Raw genomic sequence first — 25,209 nt, forward strand, 5'->3', positions numbered from 1 at the left:
TGGACTGGGTCTGGAGGGGTCCCGAGTGTGACAGAAGTTCTCACTCACATGCCTGGCCTGGGCCTGGGCTGGTTCTGTAGGGGTTCAGAGGGGTCCCGAGAGCAGGGCTGAAGGTCTCACTCACATGCCAGGCTTGAGCTGGTTCCAGAGGGGTCCAGAAGACGCAGGAGAGAACAGAAGCTCTCCCACACACTCCTGGGTTTTGATATAAAGTGGTGTAAAATGGATCTTTTAAAATAAAATCTAACTCATATTTAGAAAAATATACATGCCTAGATGACAAAACACAGGCTTCCTTTCACCCATCAAAGGCCATTAGGTCAGTGGCTGCTCTTAAGACTTGGAAGACAGGTTTCACCAGGACAGACTGGTTCTGATCCTCCGCTGCATTGTAGAGGAAATGTAAAGCAACTGTGGTGCGTCAGTTTCCTTTCTGGTCTGATCCTCCTCTGGTGAGGAAGCGACCTTGGCTCTTGAGATTGCCCACTCTTGCTTTTCCAGGCCGGAATGATGACTCGGGGGCAACTTGTCTATAACTCACTGAGCAGAGAGATTTCCCCAGCACCTTCTGGTGACTCTCCATTGAAGCCAATAGCCAGTGGGATGTTGCCCAGACACAGCTGGATTCCCCTCTGGAGACAGACTTTCGGCTGTGCACTGAGAACACAGAGAACTGAGGTGTCAAGGCCAGAGCTTCTCTCCAGTGGAAACCAAAAGGCTCCTCAGTGGAAACTGGTTTCTGACCACAGAAAAATCTCTACTTACCTATCATATTTTTCTTTCTTTAATATTAAGTCGGAAACCCCAATTTTTCTCCAACTTGTTGGAAGTTAACTTTAAAACCACCTTGTCCTCAGGCTCCCCATCCCTCCAAAAATCAGGCTGAGGCAACTTGCAGTAACTATTGGCCTTTCATGGAAGAAAACTATCAGGGGAATGATTTACATTTGGGCCTTACATATACTCACAGATAATAAAGACATTTTAGTTGGTCTTTTTCTCTCATGTGTGCAAAGAAGAATAATAAATGTGCTTTCACTAACATGACTGCTAGATAAAAAATGTTAAGTTCAACTTGGGAGCTTAAGACTTGTAAAAATGTTTAAATGGACTTAAAGGTGCAGCCTTGTCTTGCTGATAGATAAGGTTGCCTAGGTGATTAAGTGGGTAACACAGGGGACCAGGGAGATAGCTCAGTAGAATAAGTGCTTGCCTAGCAAACACAGGGTCCTGAGTTCAATCCCCAGTACCTAAAAAAAAAAAAAAAGTAACAGAGCCTTGGAGGTTTCTTCCTGGGTGAAATCCTCCAAGCCATTTGTCCCTTTCCTCTATGAAGGTGGCCTCCTGTGCAAAATAAAAGGTGGTATCCTTGATCTATTTGCTTACCCCCTTTCAAAGACTTAAAAACCTGTGGTTTAAGATAAAGTAATGCTTCCTTCTTTCAACATTACTGTCACCATTGAGACCAATGCAATTTGTGCTTGTAAGTGTCCTACAGGAGTAAGTTCACTTGTTCCCTGGGAAGAAGAAATTGTACATGAGCTTGAGGGCAGGCAGGCTGGTCAAATTTTGTCTTCTGCTCTCTGTAGATGACATCCACCTGCCCTGGAGTGGAATCTACCTGAGGGACACCATAAGATTATAGAAATCAAACAGAAATTAAAGGGGATGCCCGATTCTTTCTATTTCATCTGGAGAGCTCAATGTCAAGGTCTCTAACTCCTGCACAGCCTACCTCTCCTCACCCAGCCAAAAGGAATGCAGAGGGAAGTATTAATTATGATGCTATTTTACAACTAGAATCCCACTGTAAAAAAGAGGGGAAATGATCAAAATTGCTTATATTCAAGCTTCCTTTACATTGAGAAGTAATTCTTATTTATGCTCAAAGTAAATTATAATTCATATGAGACTGCCTACATTTGTGTCTCTTTCACTCAGTGACTTAAAACAGATCAAGGTAGAGCTAGGAAAATTTTCAGATGATCCTTGCAAGTACACTGAGGTCTTTAGAGGATTTAGTTAGACCTATAAACTAGATTGGAAAGATATAATATTAGTCTTAAATCAAACTTTGCCTTCTAGGACCAGCCAAATAGCTCAGCGGGTTAAAGCACCTGCAAGCAGGCACAGGGGCTGGGGGTTCAATCTCTGGACCTGCTGTGCCGGTCCTGCCCTCAGGGTGCACTGAGATGACAACTGAGACTGGGTGTGGTGGCATGCGCCTTGGGAGGCTGTAAACAGGAGGATCACTATGAGTCCTATCTAGTAGTGAGACCCCGAACACCCTCTAGACCCTTCCGTAAAATACAAAAAGTAAAATAAAATAACAAGAAAAGCAAAAAAAAACAAAACCCTTGACTTCTAATGAGAGACCAGCAACAAACACTGCAGGCTGCTATTGCATTTGAGAATGAATATCATATTGTTAATTCCAGAAGACCAGAAGACAGCCAGGAAAACGACCAGTTCCCTCTGGAGTCCAAGCAGTCCCTACCCAAGATGCCTGCTGGTTTAACAGCCAGGCAGGACACTGGAACAAGAGACATTTTCATGTATTCTCAAAGGTCTAAGAAGGACAAAGATGAGGCCCTCTTTTAAACTGTCAACTGTTTATCAAGCAAAAGGTGAAACCCTTGCCTTCTTAAATCATTTATGAAAGGCAATGACAAAAAGACTCCCATGGCTCCTGACTCAATAGGACACATTACAGTGAAAGACATACTATTTACCCAGCCAGCCCCAGATATTAAGGAGACGTTACAAAAGCTAGCTTTTGCTCCAGCTAGCTCACTTGACACTTTAGTAAAAACCACCGCCTTAGTATTGTATAACCAAGACTGGGAGGAAGCCAAGGAAAAAGCAAATAGACCAAAGGTGGCTGCTGGGACCGGGGTTCAATCCTCGGCACCACATACTGTGCCAGCCCTGTCCCTGGGAAGTGCTGAGCTGGTCACTGAGTCTAGGCGTGGTGGCACACGCCTGTAATGGCAGCACTGAGAAGGCTGAAAATAGGATCATGGAGTCTAAGCTGCCTTGTGAGATCCTGCAGCAAATACATTAAAAAAATAAATAAATAAATAAATACAGACCCTAAGTCTACTAACCTCATCCACTATGTTGCTAAGACAGGCCATCTTAGAGGGACAGCCTTAGTGGCCTGACTGCACAGGCGGATACTGGAGGGCAGACTGCATTCTGAAGTAGAGGACCCAGGGCTCAGATTCACCCTCCCAATTGGTCTAGTGGGACTAAGGGTCACAGGCACTCTGCCTCCTCCTTCTGGCCTGACTGCCGTCGCTGTCCTCCCCATGATGGAGCCCTAAGGAATCATGACTACAGGAAAAAAGGAAACCAGCCTGTTGCTGGAGGTTGTCACATATCTCTTTGCCCTTTTCAAGCCTGGCCTTCTTTCTAACCATCACACCTCAAGAAAGTCACAAATAAAAGGTAACTCACTTATGCTGGAATAACTTTCTCTTCACCCATTCATTTTAGTTAGGCCTAGAAGCCCTGCTCCCAGCCTTGGGAGAAATATTTGATTCTGTCTGATACAAATGCTGGAGGGGCTGTGAGGAAAAAGGAACCGTTTTCTCCTGTTGGTGGGAGTGCAGACTGGTGCAAACACTGTGAAATTCAGGGTGGAGATTTCTCAAAAAATCATGCTTAGAGGTGCCATTTGACCCAGCTCTTCCCTTTCTAGCTATCTTCCCAGAAGAATTAAAAGCATCACACCACAGCATTATGTGCACCTATGTTTACAGCAACACCATTTGAAACAGCTAGATCTCAGAAACAACCCAACAACCCATCACCTGAGGAACAGATCAAAAAGATGTGGTCTTTTTATACAATGGAGTACTACTCAGCCACAAAGGATAAACTGGAGACTTTTACAGGTAAATGGATGCAACTTGACACTACGCTCAGTAAGTGAAATAAACCAGATGTACATGTATAAACATGGTAGTATCTTCCTAGTGAGAAACTGAAAGAGTAAACAAGACCCAAAATGTGCAATAGATATTATAAAATGGGAAGAAACTATTCAAAAGTAAATAGTTTAAAGAAATTGAGATGTAGGAAAAGAAAAAAGGAAAGGAAAGGAAAAAGGGAAAAGCAAAAAAAATATATAGATAGATCCCCACAATTTCTTTTTGCTCATTTATCTGTGTTTTCACACCTCTTATGAACCCATCCCTCTCCTTTTTTCTTTCCCTCAGGTCTAACACATTCACGGCCGGGTGGTAATTCCCGTCTCCTCTCTCACCATTGTGGCCTCCAATGTGAACACATGATGTCCCATAGGCTTGAACCTTGGTGGAGCAGTGCCACCAGGTGGTACCAGCTGTCCCACTGGATGGTCACATAGGTTGCACTGTGGTTCAAGACAGAGGGAAAATAGACCACATCCAAGGCAGACATGATGGGCCACACCTGCAGTCCCAGCACTTGCCTGTACTCCCCACACTAGGGAGACTGAAGCAACTCATCACAAATTCCAGGACTACAGAAACCTTGCCTCAAAAATAAAGAAAAACCCAGATTCAAGTTTTTGCTTCCTCAGAAAAGCTGCCCTTACCTGGCTCACTGCTCCCAGCCTGCTGTTGCATTTCTCTTCAAAGGACAGCTCTACAGAAAGCTTGTAGGGCCAGGCACACTGGTGTGTGATTGGTGGCATACACCAATCATCCCAGCAATGGGCGGCTGGCAGGGGGATCACTGTGGGTTTGAGGGCAGCCTGGGTGACATAAGAGTTGAAGGCCAGCCTCAGTTATGCAAGGAGCCCTTGTCAGGGACGGGGGAGGGAAGGACAGCACTGGACTGACTGGACTGTTTCTATTCCCTCCCGTGCAGGTCAACCATCTTGAGAGTCGCAAAATCAGCCCAAGTGGAGACAACACCTGTATTACCAGCCTGTGGGAAGATAAATCTGGAGCCTCTCAGCAGACAAGGGTGCATGCCTATTATCCCAACCCTCAGAAGGTTAATCTGGACAGAAGTGAACCAAAGCCAGCCAGGGCTAGAGTTGATGATGAGCCTAAACTACAGAGAGGCACACCCACAAAAGACCAGAGTTGCAAAATAGGATAAACCACTCCAATCTCCATTTTTCTTAAAGTCATTATCTTTCCCTGCCCCCAGTACAGAAGACAGACTCCTGGGCCTTCGTGCTCAGCTACACACCCAGCTCTTTTTTCGTTTGAGACAGCGTCTCACTAAGTCACTAAGTTGCCCAGGGTGGGCTTGAATTCGAGCTCCTTCTGCCTTAGGCTCCCAGAACGCAAGGATTCGCAATGTGGGCCACCACACCTGGCTCACATCATTACCAAATTAGACAGTGTTGAGAAGCCAATCCCACTTACTAGCCGTGTAAGTATCCCTTAAGCAACCCTCAGAGATGCAGTCACCTGTAGTGATTCACTGGTCCACAAAGTCCAAGAGAGAAGGCACGCACAGGGCTCGGCACAGGACTTTCTTGGGCAGCTGCAGAAAGCCTACCCTCCCCGGGTACTCTCTGTGCCGTGACCTGTGGCCTAGGGGAGCAGCACACTGCAGCTGTAATATCACCTTACCACGTAGGGACTTTTCTGAGCCCCATTTTACAGATAAGAAACTGAGGCCAAGTTAAGCAACTTGCCCAAAGTCGGGGTGGGAAAGGGGCGAGCCGCACACTCAGCCACGAAGCTACGCTGTTATTTTAAATAATAAAGCACACCGAGAGAGCCACAGAGGGAAATCTTCCGTGCAGCTTGCTCCGAGTACTCCACGGTGCTGTCTTCCTGTTTGCACTTCTCACTTTCTAGCAACTGCAACCTGCTTTCTATTTTCATCGTGCACTGAACTAACTCAAAATCACTAAGGACCTCCTAACTAGAGATTATTTTCCTTGACTAAAGTGCGAGATGTGTTCTCCCCCTTGTGGCTCCCGGAACTCCCGTGTCCCCACTGAGAACATTCGAGGTGTGTTACGTGCAGTCATTGCGCTAGCAGAGCTGTTGACACTGCTGGGAGATGCAACAGAACCAGACTACCTAATTAGGGATGTGTGTTCCCAAAGAATTAAAATATATTACACCACCATGTCACATGCACCCATATTATAGCAGCACAATTTGTGATAGCTAAATCTTGGAGACAGCCCAAATGTCCATCAACTAAGGAATGGATAAGGAAGATGTGGTTCTTTTTTTAATACAATGGAGTATTACTCAGCCATAAAGAAGAATGTGCTTGAGATATGTATAGCTAAATGGACATACCTTCAGATCGTACTGGTAAATAACATCAATCAGACACACATGTTCAAATATCACAGTTTCTCTGTGCAAGAAATTCACTGTGTAAATAAGGCCCCAACTGCATAACAGATACTGGGAGAAGGGAAGAAAATGTTCAAATGAAAAAGGGGGGAGCCGGGGAAATGGCTCAGTGGAATAAGTGCTTACCTGGCAAACACAAGGGCCTGAGTTCAATCCCCGGTTCTGAAAAAAAAAAAAAAAAAAAAAAAAAGGGAACATGAGACCCCCCCAAAAAAAAACAAAAACAAGGAGAAAACAGAAACAAAGCTCCTGTAAATAAGGAGGGGAAGCTGGGTGTGGGATCACATGCCTGTAATCACAGCACTCGGAAGGCAGGTGGATCAATACGAGCTCAAGGCCAGCCTGGGCTACATAGTGAGTTCAAAGCTCGCTTGAACTACATCATGAAAACCTGTCTCAAAATAACAAATTCAAAAAAAATTTTTTAAAGGGGCAAGGGAGGGGTTGAAGGGAGAGAGGAATGCGGAAAATGAATTAAAATGTATCAAATGCAAATTTCCTATGTGATTATTATGCATATCTAAACCATATCAATAAAATTAAATAATCGCAAAAAAAGAGTGATACAACAAGAACCAAGCAGGGAGGACAAAGCACCGAGAGGCCACGGAGTGGGAAAGTTTCTAGAGAAAGGATGCCACAGGCTGAGCCCTTGGGCGGGGGATAGCTCAGCGGCACAGCACCTGCCTGGCAAGTGCAAGGTCCTGAGTTCGACTCCTGATACCGCCCCCCCCAAAAAAAAAACCAACAAACTGAGTCCTGGAACCTGAGAGAGAGAGAGAGAGCAGGATGGTACAGAATAAGCTGAGTTTAAGTGCAGGGAGTACTGGATCCAGACTTTACCAGGAGATGAGAAGGGAAACAGCATCTTTCCATCCCCAGACATTGCAAAATCACCCTGCCCAGTTGGCCTTGAGCTTTAGATCCTCCTGCCTCAGGCTCTCTAATTCAGCAAGCCTCAGGAACTTGAGAACTAAGCTTGCAAAGCTCACACAACTATCTCCTTCCCTCCTCAACCACTGCCTGTTTAAAAATGTGAGGGCATACACCTGTAATCCCAACACAGGGAGGCTGAGGCAGGAGGATCACTGCAAGTTCCAGGCCAGCCTGGGCTACACGCTGAGTCCAAGGCCAGCCTGAACTGCATAGTTTCAAAACGTGTGTGTGTGGGGGGGGGGTGAATTGGACACGTGCTGTCAACTCCAGAAAGGCAAATGAGGGCCATTAAAGAAGAGAGAAGAAACTAAGTTTCCGAAGGGGTAATTTCTCAACTTTGCACAACCTGCTTGACTGATGGTCTCTTCTCACAAACAGAAACTTACGGTCTCAGAGACCCTGAAGTTTAGCTGTGAAGCAGTGTGCATTAGCAATAGTCCTCAGGAGGCACATTCTTCGGGAGGTGCCAACCTCCAAGTTTGGCCTTCTTAAACTCCACCTAAGAATCAGTCAGAACGCTGAGGCCCAAGGGGCAGGCACTCTCTCACTGATAAAGACCAGATTCCTCAGCAATGCGCGGCCTCGCTTCCCGCATTCTTACCGGACTTTTTCTTTTTCTCGAACCAGCGTCTCGCTATGCAGCCTCGAACCCGCGGCGGTCCTCCTGCCTCAGGCCCGAGTGCTGGGATGACAGGCGGCACCGCGCTCGCGTTCCTTTCTCCCCGAGCCCGGGTGCTTTCTCCTGCTCCCCGACGGCCCACCCTGCCCCGTCCCCGCCCGGAGCCCGCCCGCTCCGCCTTCCTTGCGCGCCAGCCGCCCTCCCGTTCGCTCACCTGCGGCGCCTCGAGCCGACTGCGGGCCGGGCCAGCGGGTCTCCGCCTGGAACCCGGGCGGCCTCGGAACGCACCTCTCCGGGCTGGGGGCGGAGCCTGAAGGGCGGAGCCCACCCTCCTGCCGTCATTGGTCTGCAAAGGTTCCCGCCCAACCTCCTTGGAGCGGTGATTGGACGGTGTCACTGCCGTCAGCAAGTGACTCACGACAACGAATCCCTCGTGGTCACAGCCATTGGCTCGGCGAATGGAGTGAGGATAGTGAGACTTGGGAGTCCAGCCAGTGATGGGCGCCGCCGCGAATCCGAAGGTGGGGAAGCGCGGGAGCGCGTGACGGCGTGATGGGGCGGGGCAGATCACGCTCCGGCCTGCGGCCCTGCGTCACCTTGGCAACCGCGACCCCGCCTTCCGGGGTTCCCCAGCCGGAGCCTGCGGAGACTGGGAGAGGGGACCGGTGAGTCCCCAACCCAGGGAAAACGATGTTGAGATGGTTTTAAAATCTGATGTTTTAGTTATAATCTCGACTTCCTGTTGTGTACCCTACATTTGGATCTTTTTTTACTTTGTTTCTCCAGGCCCAGTAACTAACCTTTAGTAAATCCCTGCGCATAGAAGGTTGAGAATTTTAAATGCGATGTAAACCGTGAAACACCCCAGAGAGGCAGTGGTGGTTGTCCCCATATTACAGATGAGAAAAAAAGTTTAGGAAGAATCAGAAAACGATGCAACATCCACCAAGGGAGGTGGTTACCTTCCGGAGGGTTGGCCTTAATCTAATGCAAAAGGGAGCTAAACAAACCTGGCTACACAACATGCTACTGAAGTCCAGTTTTTTAGACTATTGAAGTTGCTGCATGTCCTAACTAGTCCATTACAAATTAGGATGTTCACCACTTCAAAACGGTGAGCTGAGGCCGCCCAGGTATGAGCACTGTCATGAGGCGGGACACGCTGCCTTTGCTCCTTTCTCATCTCTCCTCACTGCTGTGTTCTGGGGGGTGACAATCCTGTGCACACTGTGAAAATACCCCAGCCTAAACCGCACTTTTCCCAGTGCCCAACCTTGCCACCCTGTCCAGTAGCAGTTAGGAGGTGCGCTATGGCGTGCAGACTTTGGGCTTGTCATTAAGAGCGCTTGCTTTTAGCTAACTACGGTACCTGGCACCAAAGAAACTTTACTAAAAGTTGATCATTATTTCCTGTTTAGAATTCTACCACCAAAGACAGGCTCTGTATATCAGTGCACGCACGTGTGTGTGTGTGTGTGTGTGTGTGTGTGTGTGTGTACAATCAAATTAGTCCTTGGGGATTCAGAGCTATAAACAGATACGACAGCTCAATTCATTTTATTTCCCTGTATTGAAGAAAGGGTAGCCTTGGAGTGTTGCAGAATGGAGAAGACACCCCACTGAGGCGCTCAGAAAGCAGCCCCTTTATTATGCTGTCAGGTGGGAATCTGCAGCCAGAATTACAGCAGCAACTTCGACATGATTTGCAAGCAGGAAGTACAAAAGCTGATAGAGGGTTATTCTATACTTGGTTACTTATGTTTATCATGCATTGTTCAACAGATTAGTTCTCTGCAGGTTTTAGTTAGAGGGGGTCATTTATCATATAGGGGGTCATTTATCATACTGGGGTAAGGTCGGGGAGTTGGGCCCCGCAAGAGAGCATAATCAAGCATGTCCTTGACTGGGCTAGTCAGTCAAGGGTAGAAAGACCTTGAAACAGCCCAGCAAATAAAGTGTGTCTGCAGGCTATCGTGCAGTTCAGTGTGGTCGGGCCGAGCTGGGCCTCCTGTATCATGTCAGCTGCGCTCATCCTCGGGTTCTGTCGCTGCGATGACGCTGGTCTCTTTGGGGGAACTCTGGTCCTACCCTGAGTGTCGCTTGATTGCTCCAGTGCAGATCCCTCACGGTGCCGGCCAGATCCTTCATCCTGCTGGTGCAGGATTTCTAGCTTTCACCGCTGACTTTTAGGCCTTCCCTGTGCTGACAGACCCTTGACACTGACATGCATGAAACATTGTTGTGGGCTCTAGGGCTCCAGCCACACTCACAGAGGACAATGCCATGGGCACTAGGTCTTCAGTCCGACTCCTGCAGGATACTGCTCTGAGATTCAGGCCCTCAGCTGGATTCTTGGATCTCTACCGTGTGGCCACATCTCCTTGAACTCTTCTGAATTTGACTTGAGTCAATACTATAAAATAATTCCGTAAGTTACGTGTCCTACATTAAATCTATTCTCTTGTGAATTCTGACTGCAACAGGAACAAAATCTCTAGAAACTATTAGCCAAAATAAATCTCTTCTTTCATTTGCACCTTGAAGCCATAATGTGAAGTAGATCAGATATATACACTTACACTGTATTGCATGCTGTCTTACTTACTTCCCTCTCATTGCTGAGACAAAATACTTGACATCCAAAGTTAAAGGGGGAAAAGTATATTTGGCTCACAGTTTGTAGTTTCAGGGCATAGCTGGCTGGCTCCAAGGCAGGATGGGATGGAAGATGAGGAACAGGTTACGGCAGGCAGAAGGTCAAGGCAGGCAAGGCCAACAACAACAACAACAACAAAAACCTATATCCCTTATATTGTAACTGCAAAACCAGGATTAGTGCACTGCCAAACCAATCAGTGGGCGGATTTAGTAATCACGCCCCCTTAATCCTAGCACTGTACCACAAATCAGTCACACACTCTAGATCCAGACACCTTGGAAAAAAGCTGCGTCCATGACATGAGGCTTTGGGGAGCATCTAGGCAGAAACACATGGCTTCTCTTATATGAGAATCCTAAAGTATAAATACATTGCAGAACAGAATAAAAGGCAACAGGAGACAGGAGACAGACATTTTGCAAATAAGAGAACCAAGAGGTGGAGGGAGGTGGAAGGAGAGAGGAATGGGACTCTTGAAGAATTAAGATGCATTAACATCATGTACCAGTAAGTTTTTAACATCTTTAAAGTCTTAAACTGATATTCATAATTTTGTGGAACATTAGTGTTTAAAAGGGGTGTAGTAGGTAATATACTTGGTGTTTGTCCCACCTCCCTCTCCTCTCCCCCCACAAGGTGCCTAACGCCTTGGAATTTCCCTTTAGGAATGACTGAGTCCATGTAGATGACATCTGGATTTACGCTAATGAGATGACAGGGTCTAGACTAGATATCCTTAGAATGGGACCACTTATGAGAAAGACAAGAGAGTCCAGGCTTGGAGCATTCACCCCACTACCAACCTCAGGGAAGAGGCAGACCAGAAAGGAGGCTCAAGGAAAAGTCCTTAACAAGACCCCATGAGCTTCCTGCTGGCAGGGTAGCACATGGAGCTGCACCCTGTAGCCCCCTCATCTTATCCTATTTCACTTTTAATGTGCCCTTTATAATACTTTTAATAAACCAATAAATGTATTTCCTTAAGTTGTGAGAGCTGTCCTAGCAATTTAACCCGGAGTAGGACTATGGGTCATATTCCATAAGCAGCACCAGTGGCCCGATAGCACCTGAGGCAGGGTGCTCGGCTCGGGTGCTCAGCTGGGGAGGAGTCCTTCACTTCTGAGACCTGACACTAACTCCAAATGGGTCACCAGGTGGAGCAGGGCCAAAATTAAACTCTGAGGTACCAAGTTGGCATCACTAGACAATTACTTGGTGTGTGGAACAAAACTCCACCCTCATCTGGTTGCAGGATTGTTCTGTGCTGTGACAGTGTAGTAGGAGCAACTGAGTTTGTTTTTTCCTAAAGGATATGCCCAGGGAAGAAGACAGTGTTATGGTGCTTCTGCTAGAAACACGCCACAGCACTCCAAGTTAATGAGACCTTTGTGTTGGTTGGCAGTGGGTGTCCATGGAGGCTAAACTAATGTAGAAATCTGCCTTCATCAAGTGCACACAGGCCTTTCCTCATCTCATTCTTTATATTTTCATTTATTATGAAAAGTTCAACTAAGGAATGCGGTTCTGTCTAAATCTGAGCAATCTGTGTTAAATAAAAATGTCATCCTGGGTACCTCTGTTCTGGCCACAGCACATGCTAGCCCTCGAGGTCCTGCCTGCCCTCCTGTCGCTTCCCCTTCTGCAGTGCCCAGTGCCTCGGCTGCCGGCCCCGCCCTGCGCTCTCGCTGCTGGCCCCCCCTCCAGTAGCAGGGTGCCAGAGAACACTGCAGCAGAACACTGCATCCCTGCCTCAGCCTTCTCGGAAGCTGAAATTACAAGCATGTGCCACTGCATGGGCAGCACCTCTTCTTGTTTATGTCAAAACAATTTCTGAAGTGTTTTGGAAAAGGCACTTTGTCTTTGACGTTTTCGTTCACTGCTACTTGTTTAGCCTCATGTCCTGCTCGTTATGAGGAATGAAGACATAAAGAAGCTAAATTTCGCCAGCAGAGCGTGTTAATGCTTGAGTTAGATGCTGTTCCTCAGGACCAATTTCTAGACATCTGTCATGAGCTAACGAACACATTCATTACTTTGGCCAAAAGTTACAATATGCATTTATGGGGCTGGGAGACAGCTCAGCAGCACAAGGGCCTGCCTGGCAGGGCCAGGCCCGAGTGCAACCCCAGTACCAAAAAAAATGTGTAATGTGAGCAAATGAAAGTTTTATAAAAAGCCAGAAAACCAACAGGCAACTTTCCTAATATCAAACTAGATAAAAAAAAAAAAAAAAAAAGCAAGGACGCTGAAACAAATAGTATACAAATTTTTATTCAAAGATAATTCAAGAAAGACATGTTTTGGTCATCTTTAAAGTCAGATTACTTGAAGATCTCAGAAAAACTAACCAACCACCACACGTGGCTACTCACAGAAAGCTGCCTCTTCTGTTAATAGCAGCTAAATGGACACACACAGGAAAAGCTCTTAAGACCATGCAAATTCAGTTGAATTCCATACATTCATTATAGTCATCAAAACCTGCAGTTATAGTCATGCCAAAGTGTTACCTTGAGAAAAAAATTAAAAACACACCAAAACATGACCGAGATTAAACTAAAGAAAATAATAAATAAGCATAATTTATATTTTATTTAAAAAAGTTTGGCATCACACATATTCAAGTGTGTCACACCATTTTCATTCCTCAGAAGTGGCATTTTAAAGTGTTAAGCATTGTTAAATATCAAAAAATACAACTCTGTTTTACAATGTAGTACTGGCATAATTCAAAGTACTGTGCCATTATAAATAGGATAATCAAGTTCCAAACATCTTTTCAAACATGTTTAAGGGAAAGCATATAGACACACATTTATATGCACACGATTTATTATATTCATGTAATCAAAGATATTTAAAAAAGCAAACAGTTTTATTCCTCAACTACTTTGTATACTTACGTAGATTTTAATACCTTTTCCAAGATTCTCAGTTCCTGGGTAACACAGATTTTCAAGAGAAGGAATAAAGATAAACTTTAATTTTACAAGGACACTCTTATCCTCCTTCACACGATAATCCAGTCACTCAAGGCTGGCAGGAGCCAGTCTGTAGGAAAGCAACTGTTGGCTGGGGCCGCAGAGCAAGCGCTGCAGTCCAGGCTTCTTAGGAAAATTCAGTCAGCTGCTGCTCATTGCAGAAAAACCCTACACGGTGCTTCTACCGAAAATAATCTTCAGAATCCGAGGCTTAGAAAGGCAGGTGGTCTCGTCCTCTGCCGAGACTGAAAGCGCAGCTGCAAGTGGTGAGGCGCCAGGTTCTCAGTCACTTCAGAAACACCTGCCAAGGCCTGATTCTCACGTGTAAATATGCCACGAATGTCCTCTGGGCTCATAACGGCTTATCAATTACTGTGACCCCTAGGCAGAGAAACGAGGGAATAAAATGCATCACGGACAGCAGTCTACATCTCTGAGAAAATATTTAATTCTGTATTATTAAAGCAATACGGCTGAACAAATCATATTTTAGAATCTCTTCCTTACAGCTTAGTAGTGCTGCCATTTAAATCTAAATGACAGTCAAATCTCCATTCAGTTATGAACCAGGATCATTAAATCCAGCACTAGTCTTTGCTGTTTATAATTCCAGGAGGAGGGAAATAACTTTCCTCAGAAAATACCAAATTCACTTAATACTCAGTGTGGCAGAAGAAGCTGAGAGGGGGCAATAGATATGCTCGTTATCTTGAGGGTGGCAACAGAATCAAAATTTGTCTAATGACAAGCCATGTTCCTCTGGAACGCTGCTGCATATGGTTCTCCTTTGAAGTGTTACTTTACACGACACATAAACATCATGCTGCATTAATACAGGTTTCTTCTGCATTGTTAATATCAATTTTGCTACAAAAACATTCTTTAAAAATACCAATACTGCAGAACAATAAAGCCTCATCTTTCTATATCTATTTAAAAAATTATCATTTATCTTACTAAGACAACAGACAAAAGTGGTTCTTTTCTAACTCAATGGGATGCTTAAGAAAGCCCACACCTCAGGATGACATGGCCCTGGGATGGTGGCACAGGAGAGGCAGAGCTGAAGCCTGGCCCTACGGAACAGTGGCTCAGTGAAGTCTTACGTGCTTCTCTGCTGTAAAGATTTGGGATTTTAATCGCAAAGGACTACAGAATGACGAAGGATCCAGGTGTCTTCTTTTGGATTATACACATCCAATGGAAAAAAAAAATTTTTTTTGCCTTTTTGAGACAGGATCTCACTATGCAATTCAGGCTGGCCGTGCGCTCCCGTTATAGCCCAGGCTGGTCTCAAACTCACAACCTCCTGCCTCAGCTTCCTGACCAATGTAAATTCTTTAATAATAAGATATACACATACTCTGAGAAAATATTTTCTTTTCATAACAAAAAACTTGATTATGACATATTTTGGACTTACAGAAGAGCAAGAAGAGACAACTCTTACCCGCATAGCTTCTCCCCGTGCTCATACAGGAAGACACGACGGTCCACTTATCTGTGGTGGGGTTATAATATTCTACGGATGCCAAGTTACAGGACCCGTCATCCCCTCCAACAACATACAACAGACCATTGACTGCACAGACTCCTAAAAAGTGACGCAGAGAGAAAACAAGTGTATAAAACCTTGGATGCTCAGAGCCGCCTCTGTGGGTGTGGGGAGGTAGGACAGAAGACAAGGAGCAGGCGGCAACAACGAGACGGAACGAGCTCCTGCGTGTGAAGGTCTCAGTTTCACTCTCGAGCCTACTACACGGCATTTGTGCAGCAGCTGCCTTTCAGATGCGCTGTTAATCTTAACAACAACCTTACTTTATAGGTTAGAAACTTAACTGATCTTCATTTTATTAAAAAATAGAAAACTAAAAGTCAAGGGCAACTTCCTTAGGGAATTCTTAGGAAAAGATATATTATTAGAAAGTAAAATATACTTTTCATACTAAGTTTTAAATTAAATGATTAGTTATTTTATTTCCTCTAAAAGAACATTACTTTAATTCTAGAATAACTCACATTTCTCTGTGACTATATGTACACTTCATTTTTTACCTCAAAAGTAGTTAATATTTTATGTGCTATTTAACACCCGCCCTGACAAACAATATACCTTGGTTACTTGCCAGGGTTCATAAATATTAATCTTCACCATCTTTGGCAGTGTAGTATTCCATGTATCATGTGTCTAATGTTTTAATGATTTCATCTTTTTCACTGTGATATTTGCTTATTTTCAGGATTTTTGTTTTTACCAATAATATTATGAACAAAGACTCCCTCTGCATCATTTTTTTAATATCAGTGCAATTCTCAGTATAAATTTTTAGAAAGAAAACTGCTCAAAACACAAACACCTTTTTTTTGCAAAACCTCTGAAAGCCCTTCACTTCATTTCACTTTTGTTTAAAGTATACTTAGTGTCCTAATGAAGGTTCAGCACCATTAGGAACTGGTAACCAAGGACATCAAGAATCCAAGAGGGTGCAGCTCCTAAGCCAGGTCCATAGTTTTGCAGGGTTTTTTTTAACCTAATTAATGATGTTCACAGGTTTTTTTCTTTTTTGTATTTCAGGGAAGGGTCTACAGGGTGTTCAGGGTCTCAGTACTAGATCAGACTTGTAGTGATCTGTCTGTTTACAGCCTCCCAAGAGCAGTTTACAGTTGCACCCCACCACACCCAGTCTCAATTGCCCTCTCAGCACACCCAGGGGGCGGGAACGGCACAGCAGGCCGGAGATAGAACCCTGACCCTTGCACCTGCTTGCAAGAGCTTTAATCTGCTGAGCTATTTGGCTGGCCCTAAGAGTTCTGCAGGATTTTTTTTTTTTTTTTTTGGCTAGCTCAGGATGTCTTAAGGCCAGGTCCCTAAGGTGTGAGGATCTGGGATCGAACCACAGCATCCTGAGCTTGACTGCTTTCCTTAAGCAGGCACTTAAACAACTGAGCTAATGGGCAGGCCTCCCACAGATTTGTTTTAACAAGCTAAGGAGTCCAAATTTCTACCCAGCACTTAGAAGTGCACTCAAAACAGATCCTCTCTATTTCAGTCTCCACTGTGTTCCTAGTCTAGTCTTGTCACAGGGAGCAAGCTGATATCATTTTAAAGTAGTTCAAATACCTGAAAGCAAGAACCAAATAGAGTAGTGCTGCCACCACGCTCCCCGAAGTTGTAGCTGTGTGCCAGCTCAGTGGACTGCGAGAGACAAATGCCAGAGACGCAGGAACGTCCTGCCGCAGACGATGAGGCTGGTCTCCACACGCTTGTCAGCACATTAAAGATGTCAGCTCTCTGAGTCACAAATTTGAAGCAAGATTCCTTTCAAACAGATGGGAGCTCAAATTCTGCCAGAACAATGCCCTTTCTTAAGTGTCAGATGGCTCCGGTCTATCTACCGGGCTGCTTCATCACAAGTATGAATGGACACCTGGGACAGGCTGCTAAGGACCATCAGGCTGCCTGCAACCCCATTCACATCTTTTCTTCGTTGTTTGTTTGTTCTGGTGCTGGGAGTTGCACTCAGGACTTGCGCTGACCAAGCAGGCACTGTACCACCGAGCTATAACCCCGGCCCCTTTTCCTTCATTCTTGACGTCATAACTTTTCACCTGCCTCCACTCTCGTGTCACAATTTACCACACTTAAGAAAACTTTTGAAAGATGACTTATCCGTCGCTTGCTAATGCAAGCTTACATAACGCTCCCACCATTCCATTTAAAACTGAACACCTGCTCCTCTCTCCTTCCCAGCTTAGCACCTCTCCTTCAGTTTAGGTGGCTAGAGGGCTTTAACCTATACTAAGGACCAGACATATATCCACAGTTTGTTTCAGATTATCAGAAATATGGATTGAGGATTACTTTAAAAATACTGTCTTAGGGGCTGGGGATATAGCTCAGTGGCGTAAGCGCCTGCCTGGTAAGCGCAAGGTCCTGAGTTCGAATCCTGGTACCGCAAAATAAAAAAACAAAAACTATCTTATTAGCTTATATAGAAGTGTTTGTATTATATTGTACCTTGAAGTTATAAAAGTAAATTGCATTATTTATTCCTGTTCAGATTTCATTATTTGCCCAGATAATATAGAATATATATATATTTAATTGAATGGGAAAGAGAAACAAACCAATGACTCCACTTTTATACTTTCCTAATGATGATCAAATAAAGTTAATTAACTGTTCTGCAAATCAAAATATGAAACTTTCTCTTTTTTTGCAGAACCAGGGCTTGAACCCTCTGCCTCTTGCTGTCACTGCTGCTGCTCTTTTTTTGCTCTGGTTGTTTTGCTGTTTCCTGCCACCATGAACTACTGCCCTCTTCCCTGTGCCACCGGGCCTTGGAGCCAGTCGAGTATGGACTGAAACCTCTACAAACTGTCAGCTGAATAAACCTTTCTTTCCTCAATTCTGTGTTGGGTATTCTGTCCCAGTAATGAAAGAAAAGTAACCAAGACAAGCGTTTACCGGGCTACATCTTCTATGGTTACTTTAGCATGCACTCCACCGCACAGATCTGCTGGGCACATCTGCTGTGTACATGGTGGCAGAGGCTTCCAGATCTTCATAGTTATACTGTGTCTGAAGGTGTATAGTAACAAAGGTGCTGAAACACTGAAGGTCTGCTACGTTAAGTGCTATGATGTTTGCATAATAACAAAACAAACTAACAAGGCACTTAGCAAAAGCCATTCTGGTCATTAAGTGGCAAGCATTGTAGTTAGTTCTCTAATCTTGAAGACATATACATTCTGTAAATTATTATTTTTATAATACTGGAGACTGAACATAGGGGTGTTCCACTGAGTTACATCCCGAGACCTTATTAATATTATTTTAAAGACAGAGTTTAATTAAATTGCTCAGTCTGGTTTCCTCCTGCCTCAGCTTCCCAATAGCTGGAATTACAGGTGCTTGCCATTCTAACCGGCTTTAAAAATTTGTTGTGGTTACTGCTTTAGTTTTTTCCCATTTTCTAGAAATTCTGAACTGCATTAATTTAGGGTTACCTCTTTAGGGTTCTCCTCCAGCAGCAGATAGTCAACTAACTTTTAAACCTGGTATACACTTTTACCCAACCCAACAAATTCCCTGAGAACTGGAAGCTCTACTGGTGACATGAAGTACTCAAAAATGTTTCTGGGAAGAATGAATAAATCCAAGTATCAAATATAAAGGGCTCCACACTTTGTCTGTCTCCACACTTATTCCCAAACAGAGGTACTAGACTAGCACGAAGGGTGAGCTACTAGTGGTCAACATGCCCTTCCATGGGTTGTTACATAAGCTCCTGCCTTCAGAGAGTTAAAAGTCTTCAAGGAAACCCAGATTGGAAGAAACCAAACAAACAATGTAGATACACAGTGACAGAATGAAAACAGAAACACCCCTTGACATTCAGTATCGGTGCCGCGTTATTGGTCGTACCTGCGTTTCTTCTGCACATGTTCATGTCTGCAACCTGTCTCCACGAGTTCGTGGTGGGATCATAGACTTCAACGCTTTTGCGTACTAACGGGCCGTCATGACCGCCCACAGCATATAACAAGTTGTTTAACACACCTACACCTACAAAACACAACCAGCCAAGTGAGCAGAGAACAGGGCCAAGGCATGGAGAGAACGCAAGGGGTATTCAAACATCTTACAATTAAAATTTCTAAAATTTTAATTAATAATAAAAAGCATATACAAGCACACAGTTTGAAGTATGGAAATGAACTGACAAAGATCTCAGTAACAACTATTCTTTAAAAAGAAGATTAAATAATAAAAATTACATGTTAGTAAAACAGAGGGAAAAGTCCTTTAATACAATCCTTTTGAAAGTGACTTTCACAACAAAAATAACCCAGGGTATTGGATCACACAGTTGTGTAAGACTTGATTATTAAGCAAGTTCACAAATAAATGATAAAAACAAAAAAACTAAATGAAGTAACACACATTATATAAATGAAACTGGCGCTCAGAAATTAAATCTCACTCTGTGGAAGGGCAGAAGGGGCCATACCTCACTCACTACCTATGTAACTCAGATGTTAGCTGGGCCGCTGAAGCCATCTCCTCCCACTTGGGCTCTCTAAGGAGACGTCAGGGACCCCCCCCCCCCCGTCAGTCTTCCCCACCATTTTCAGGTTTCACAGCTCACTGGGCCCCCCTCACCTGCCCCGCTGCGCCGGGTGCTCATCTCCGCGATGTAGGTCCACTCGTTGGCAGTGGCATTGTAGCATTCCACGGTGCTCAGACACTGGCGGGACGCCCCATCGTAGCCCCCAACAGCATACAGCAGTCCTGGCGGGGAGTCACCAAGAAAGCCGGAGTTATAAAATGCTACTTTTCCACATAAGGAAACATCAGTGTACTTTCCTCCACGTTAACAGAGCTTACTCTAAGTGTTCTAGATTCTTTTTTGTTGCCATTTTTGACAGAGGGTCTTGTCCAGTTCAGGTTGCCCTGCACTCACTATGTAGCCTGGGCTAGCCTCGAACTCACAGCAATCCTCCTGCCTCAGCCGCCTAAGTGCTGGGACTACACTGATGCGCCACCATGCCCAGGTATTTTACACTGCCTTAAAACTGAAAGAAGAAAATGGTGAAATGTAAGCATGTTATTTCGATGATAAAGAAAAACAGCTGCCTTCCCACAGATTCAAGCCACAGATTCTTATAAAATATATGAGGCCCTCCTAATGGTGACAGGGGAGTGGTCACATCATATTAAGATGTGAAGCTATTTATATTTTAATCAGTAACATGATTCATAGAACAGAAAATACATTTTTTATATCTTAAGATAACAGCTGAAAAGGGAATATCATCCTGGAAACAATAATATATCAAAACAATAAACTGGAAGAAAAGTTAAATAAAGAGTTAATATTAGAATGCTATGAAATGTTATTTGGTAATAAAAAGACATGAAAAAAAAGGGGGGGCCGGGGAGATGGCTCAGTAGAATAAGCACTTCCCTGGCAAGCACAAGGGTCTGAGTTCAATCCCTGGTTCCGCAAAAAAAAAAAAAAAAAAAAAAAAAAGATAAAAAGACATGAGGTACTTCTGGGGAGGGCAGCACAGGTCTGTGTGGCAGCACCCAGGAGGCCTTGAGTTTATGCCCAATCTGGGCTACAAAGTGAGTTCAAGGCCAGCCTGGATTACACAGAAAAACCCTGTCTTATAAAACAAAAACCAAAGGAGACACAAAGTACTAACAAACGCTGCAGCATCAGCGGCCCTGAGAGCACAATGGACTGAAGCCCGTGACAAGGCCCCACATTTTGCCTGATTCCATACTGTATGATTACAGGGAAGGTCCAAAAGCAAGAAGAAGCACAGTGACAGATCAGTGAGGACGGAGGCTGGAGAGAGCGGGGAGCACCCTAGGGGCAGAGGACTGCTCCTGCAAGGTGATGAGAATGTTCCAAAATTAATTTTAGACATAGATGCACATGGGGCTATGTTAAATGTATAAACTGCATACACATCAGTAAAGCTGTACACTGTTTTTGTTTTTTGTTTTTACTGTTTGAGACAGCACCTCCTAATTAGCTCAGGCTGACCTTGAGCTCAGCAATCTTCCTGTCTCAGCCTCCCAGAGTACTGGGACTACAAGGTTGTGCTACTATACCTAGATGGAAATCCACATATTTGTCTAAGCCAGTATTTAAAAGAAAAAAATCACACCAAATAATATTTATAGCTTTCCTTAAATTCGGTTGGGGAAACAAATTAGGATGCAGATAAATAACTATGACAACCCATCCATTAAATGTTAAAACCCTTCTCCAGCTATAAGACACCATATGTCACCAGATTTCTATCCCAAACAACTGTATCAAGAGCAATGGACCATTTTGTACAGGTCTCTCTCAGGCACACTCACACACGAGTGGGCAGAGAGGACCGGAGGACAGAGAGGGAGTGCTATGCCTTGTATCTAGTTGTCCCCTCAAAGCCTTGTGCAGTCACGGGGCTGCTTCTAGAGTTTGTGATTAATTTACGACCCAGTGCTGCGTCTACAGGTGTGAGTGCTACACCTGCCCTGGGGTGGGCAATCTGCATTACAATGTAAGGAGGGGAACAGGGCTAGCTGCTGCCACAGCCGCTGTGCCTCCCTTTGCGCCACAGTTCCTGTCTTCTGCTGCAAGAAACTCCTGACCTCTGCCATGTGCCACCCTGCCTTGGAGTCAGGTACGGACTGCAACCCACTAGCTATGAGCTAAATAAACTTTTCTTTCCTTAATTCTAGATGTCAGGTATTTTGTTTCAGCAATGAGAAAAGTAACGGAGACAGGGAGGTAAAGGCCTTCAACGGTAAATTTATATAGGCAAGCTATCAATATGAGGATAATTTTTAGTAATTACTACATTTTTAACTTACTTTACACTTAGGAGTTGTCAGGTGACTGTAAGAACAATGCTCCAGAATCAAGGAGCCACCAGTGCCCCTTAATGCCCACCTGGGAGATGCACTGGCACCCACTTCCAGCCACACCCACTTCCCAGCTGCACCCACCCCAAGTCACACCCATCCAGCCACACCCACCTCCAACAACGCCTACACCCACGCTGCTTCTTCGAGTGTTCATTGGAGCTACATGAAACCACTCATTAGACTTTATGTTATATGCTTCCACAGAAGATAGGCCTAGAATAAAGAACAACACTCTTCACTTACTCCTCTAAAATGCTGAGTTGTCTTTTCATATAGATATTGTTAGGGCAAAGTTCTTCAGGTATGTTACACTGGGCTAAAATTGAAAGAAAACAATGGAATGTAAGCATGCCGAGTCCATGATAAATACAAATAGCTGCTTTCCCATAGAGGGCTCTTATCCAAGCTACAATTGCTCATAAGCTTGTAAAACTTGGTAAGGAGACCGGCACTGATGCATGAGACAGAAATTTATGCACTCAGCACTCTACAACCTCTTAAAGAAATTCTTGCAATATAAAGACTCTTAACACACCCAATGTGAGACAGGGAATGTAGCTCAGGGGTACAGTGTTTGCCTAACTGGTGTGAGGCTCTGGGTTCCATCCCGTCACACACACACACACACACACACACACACACACACACACGCACGCACCTGCCCATGTGCTATGGGTCCTTATTGTAACAGAAATGATAGAAGGACAGGAAGACGTTACCTGTACTCCCATCAAAGCCTCCCACCGCATACAGCAATCCATTCAGCACAGCAGCTCCCAAAGTGCTCCTCCGATCCCGCATGTTAGCCACGCTCGTCCACTGGTCCTTCACAGGGTCGTAGGAATCCACAGTGCGAACTCTTAGGGAGCCATTAAAGCCACCAACAGCAAAAACAAGCCCAGCCATGTAGACCATCCCTGCAAAAAGGGCGCAGCACTTACTGATGACTGAGAGCCAGCTCCTCCCGCTCCCTGATGGCAGCCTCCTGCCTGGCTATGGCTGCTGCCTGGATATGTCACTCTCAGGAACTCCTGACTGAGTAGGCCCTAACGATGCTATTCATTTATAAGAACGTATAATCACAAGTGCACAATAATGTGTGTATAACAAATTAACTGTAGCTGCTTATAGTAACAAAATTAAAAGCAGTTTTAATGTCTAATTAAAAACTAGGGAGCTAGGAGTGTGACTCAATAGGAAAACCCCCCACCAACGTAGGAAAATAGATCCCATCTAGCCACAATGAAACACTGGCAAGGCGTCTGCCCCTGCTGATGCTGACTGGGTGTGGTTCCAGCCAAGTGCTCACAAGCTACACTCCTGCCTGCACAAGTCCTGGAGAGGGGCCGCTCTAGCTCTGCTGGCACGAAGTCTCCGCAGCGTCCTGCTAAGCGCTCCCACGGCAGCCCCACCACTGCACAACACTTACAACCCACTGTGCTAAGGGGGTAGGAATTAGGATCCAAGTTCCAGGAGTCTGAACATTTGCAACTGCCTCTTCTGATTACAGTTTTGGCTAAATAAGAGCCCATTTGAGCAAATATTTGTAAACCGGATGCCTAAGTGAAAGTAACTGTGGCTTACAGCTGAGTCATATACATGGAAGTAATGTCCTAAGCTAAAGAACTCCCCTTCCAACATTTCAGGGAGGGTGATGAGGATAACGTACAGCAAATATGCAACTCCATCAGCTTCTATCAGAAAATCACAGAGACGTGTAAAGATGCAGACAGAACACTGGTGCTCTTTTGTGAGTTTTTTGAGGGCCCTGAATCACTGTTTAACGACAGAGTTCATCAATCTATGTTTATCTAACAGACATTCTTCTAATGAATAAGACAGACCTGGGAGAGAAGCTCTTACAGACCTAGCAGTGAGGGGACAGCTGTGGCGCATCAGGCTTACCTGCCCTGCACCTCCGCGAAGGCAGCTCTGCCACCTGGTGCCACCGCTCTTCTTTGAAGTCGTAGCACTCCACGCTTCGGATTGCCTTTGGGGCTTGGCCCCCAACCACTACCATCAGCTGCAGGGGCAGAAATGCAAGTACTTGGGTAAACGACTGTTTCACATCCAGAGATTTAAAGTACCCCACAAAGACACTGGTGTGAGAAGTGTCGGGATGGAGATGGTGGGGTAGGCTGAGGGGAAGCGGTCCCCTAACCGACATATAATAAACACCAAATGGAGGGCACATGTTAGAACTACAATTCTGTTCTCTTGCACAGTTAGTAAAAAATAAGAATTTCAGAAACATTTTAGTTTCTGATCCTTCAAGCAAAGGCAGTATTTAAGCCAAAAGACAGAAGGCAATCAGCACTGGCAAGTCTGCAGTATGTCACAGGGCTTACTACGAATCAGATCCCGGCTATGCAGTGACCAGAGATTAGACTTCCAGTCTAGAAGGACAGATAGGCATGAAACATGTTATGGGGAAGTACGGTCAAAAAGGACAGTAATTACCAAGAGATGGGAAGAGGCAAAAAATTATCAAACAAGGAAGAAAAACTGGAGTTAACAAGAGAGCATAGGCTCCTAGATCTCAAGGAAAGAGACTCCCCTGAGTCTCAGAAATAAAGCCAACAGGACAAATATGGAGACGTGAGAAATCCTAGTGAACAGATGCACACTAGTACTGCTGAGAATGAATGTGGTCTACACATTTCCTCAAGTCAGCGCTAGATGTTGTATACAAGAAACACAGTAAGAAATGGTCTCAAGAGCTCGTAAGTCCCACTGAAGAAACAGAACCCATGAAGAAATTCAAGAGCAAAATGAAATCAGACTCTACAAGCTGTGTGACCAGCATGCGCATTAGCTGCAACTGCTGATCAGAAAATGGACGATGAAGAGACAACAAGGAGAAGAGCTAGGAAACATGACAGAGGCAAGCCATACAGTATATGTACAAGATGGGTAAGGCAATGATCCTGAGAATCTTCAGAAGATTTTTGAATCTAGCAGTTAATTGGAATGATTCTCACCCTGACTAACTATATATACTGACACCCGTGAACTAAGCTACTGCACTGAAGATGGCAATTTGTAATAGTAGGTTCATGCTTGGAGTGCCTGTCATTCTGGTCTTCTGAATACAGGCTGCTTGTCATGACATGCCATTTGCTGCCATGCTGTCTCTCCGAGTAGATGACTGTTTAAAAAGGAAGGGGGTGGTGAATGAAGGCAGGAGACAGGAAAAGGAGTGCTGCTGGACTGTCCTGCTACAATGTTGTTTATGGTGAGATTTCTGGACTTATGTG

The 25,209-nt window shown here is 44.8% G+C and overlaps 2 protein-coding genes across 6 annotated transcripts in view; both read right to left on the minus strand.

The window, feature by feature from the left end:
- The window catches only part of Msmo1 (methylsterol monooxygenase 1), a 17,385-nt gene extending 9,211 nt beyond the window's left edge, over window positions 1–8,174 (minus strand). The window contains exon 1 of one of the 3 annotated variants that reach the window (XM_004630606.2): window positions 8,093–8,174. The gene's annotated coding sequence lies outside the window, so the exon portion shown is untranslated. Of the gene's footprint in view, window positions 1–1,386; window positions 1,503–7,860; window positions 7,964–8,092 lie in introns of those variants that run through there. The other 2 variants (XM_023714693.1, XM_023714692.1) reach the window with 2 other exon arrangements.
- A 4,608-nt stretch (window positions 8,175–12,782) lies between these two features.
- The window catches only part of Klhl2 (kelch like family member 2), a 108,726-nt gene continuing 96,299 nt past the window's right edge, over window positions 12,783–25,209 (minus strand). For 2 of the 3 annotated variants that reach the window (XM_004630607.3, XM_023714665.1), the window contains 7 exons: window positions 23,858–23,975; window positions 22,672–22,869; window positions 22,064–22,165; window positions 19,685–19,813; window positions 18,947–19,087; window positions 14,969–15,112; window positions 12,783–13,899 (listed from right to left, as the gene is read on the minus strand). In XM_004630607.3, coding sequence (XP_004630664.1) covers window positions 13,871–13,899; window positions 14,969–15,112; window positions 18,947–19,087; window positions 19,685–19,813; window positions 22,064–22,165; window positions 22,672–22,869; window positions 23,858–23,975 — 861 coding nt within the window. In that variant the 3' untranslated portion in view covers window positions 12,783–13,870. The remainder of the gene's footprint in view (window positions 13,900–14,968; window positions 15,113–18,946; window positions 19,088–19,684; window positions 19,814–22,063; window positions 22,166–22,671; window positions 22,870–23,857; window positions 23,976–25,209) is intronic. The other variant, XM_023714664.1, reaches the window with a different exon arrangement.

Source organism: Octodon degus, unplaced genomic scaffold (assembly GCF_000260255.1).
Source record: "Octodon degus isolate 3935 unplaced genomic scaffold, OctDeg1.0 scaffold00036, whole genome shotgun sequence".
Taxonomy (NCBI): Eukaryota; Metazoa; Chordata; class Mammalia; order Rodentia; family Octodontidae; genus Octodon; species Octodon degus.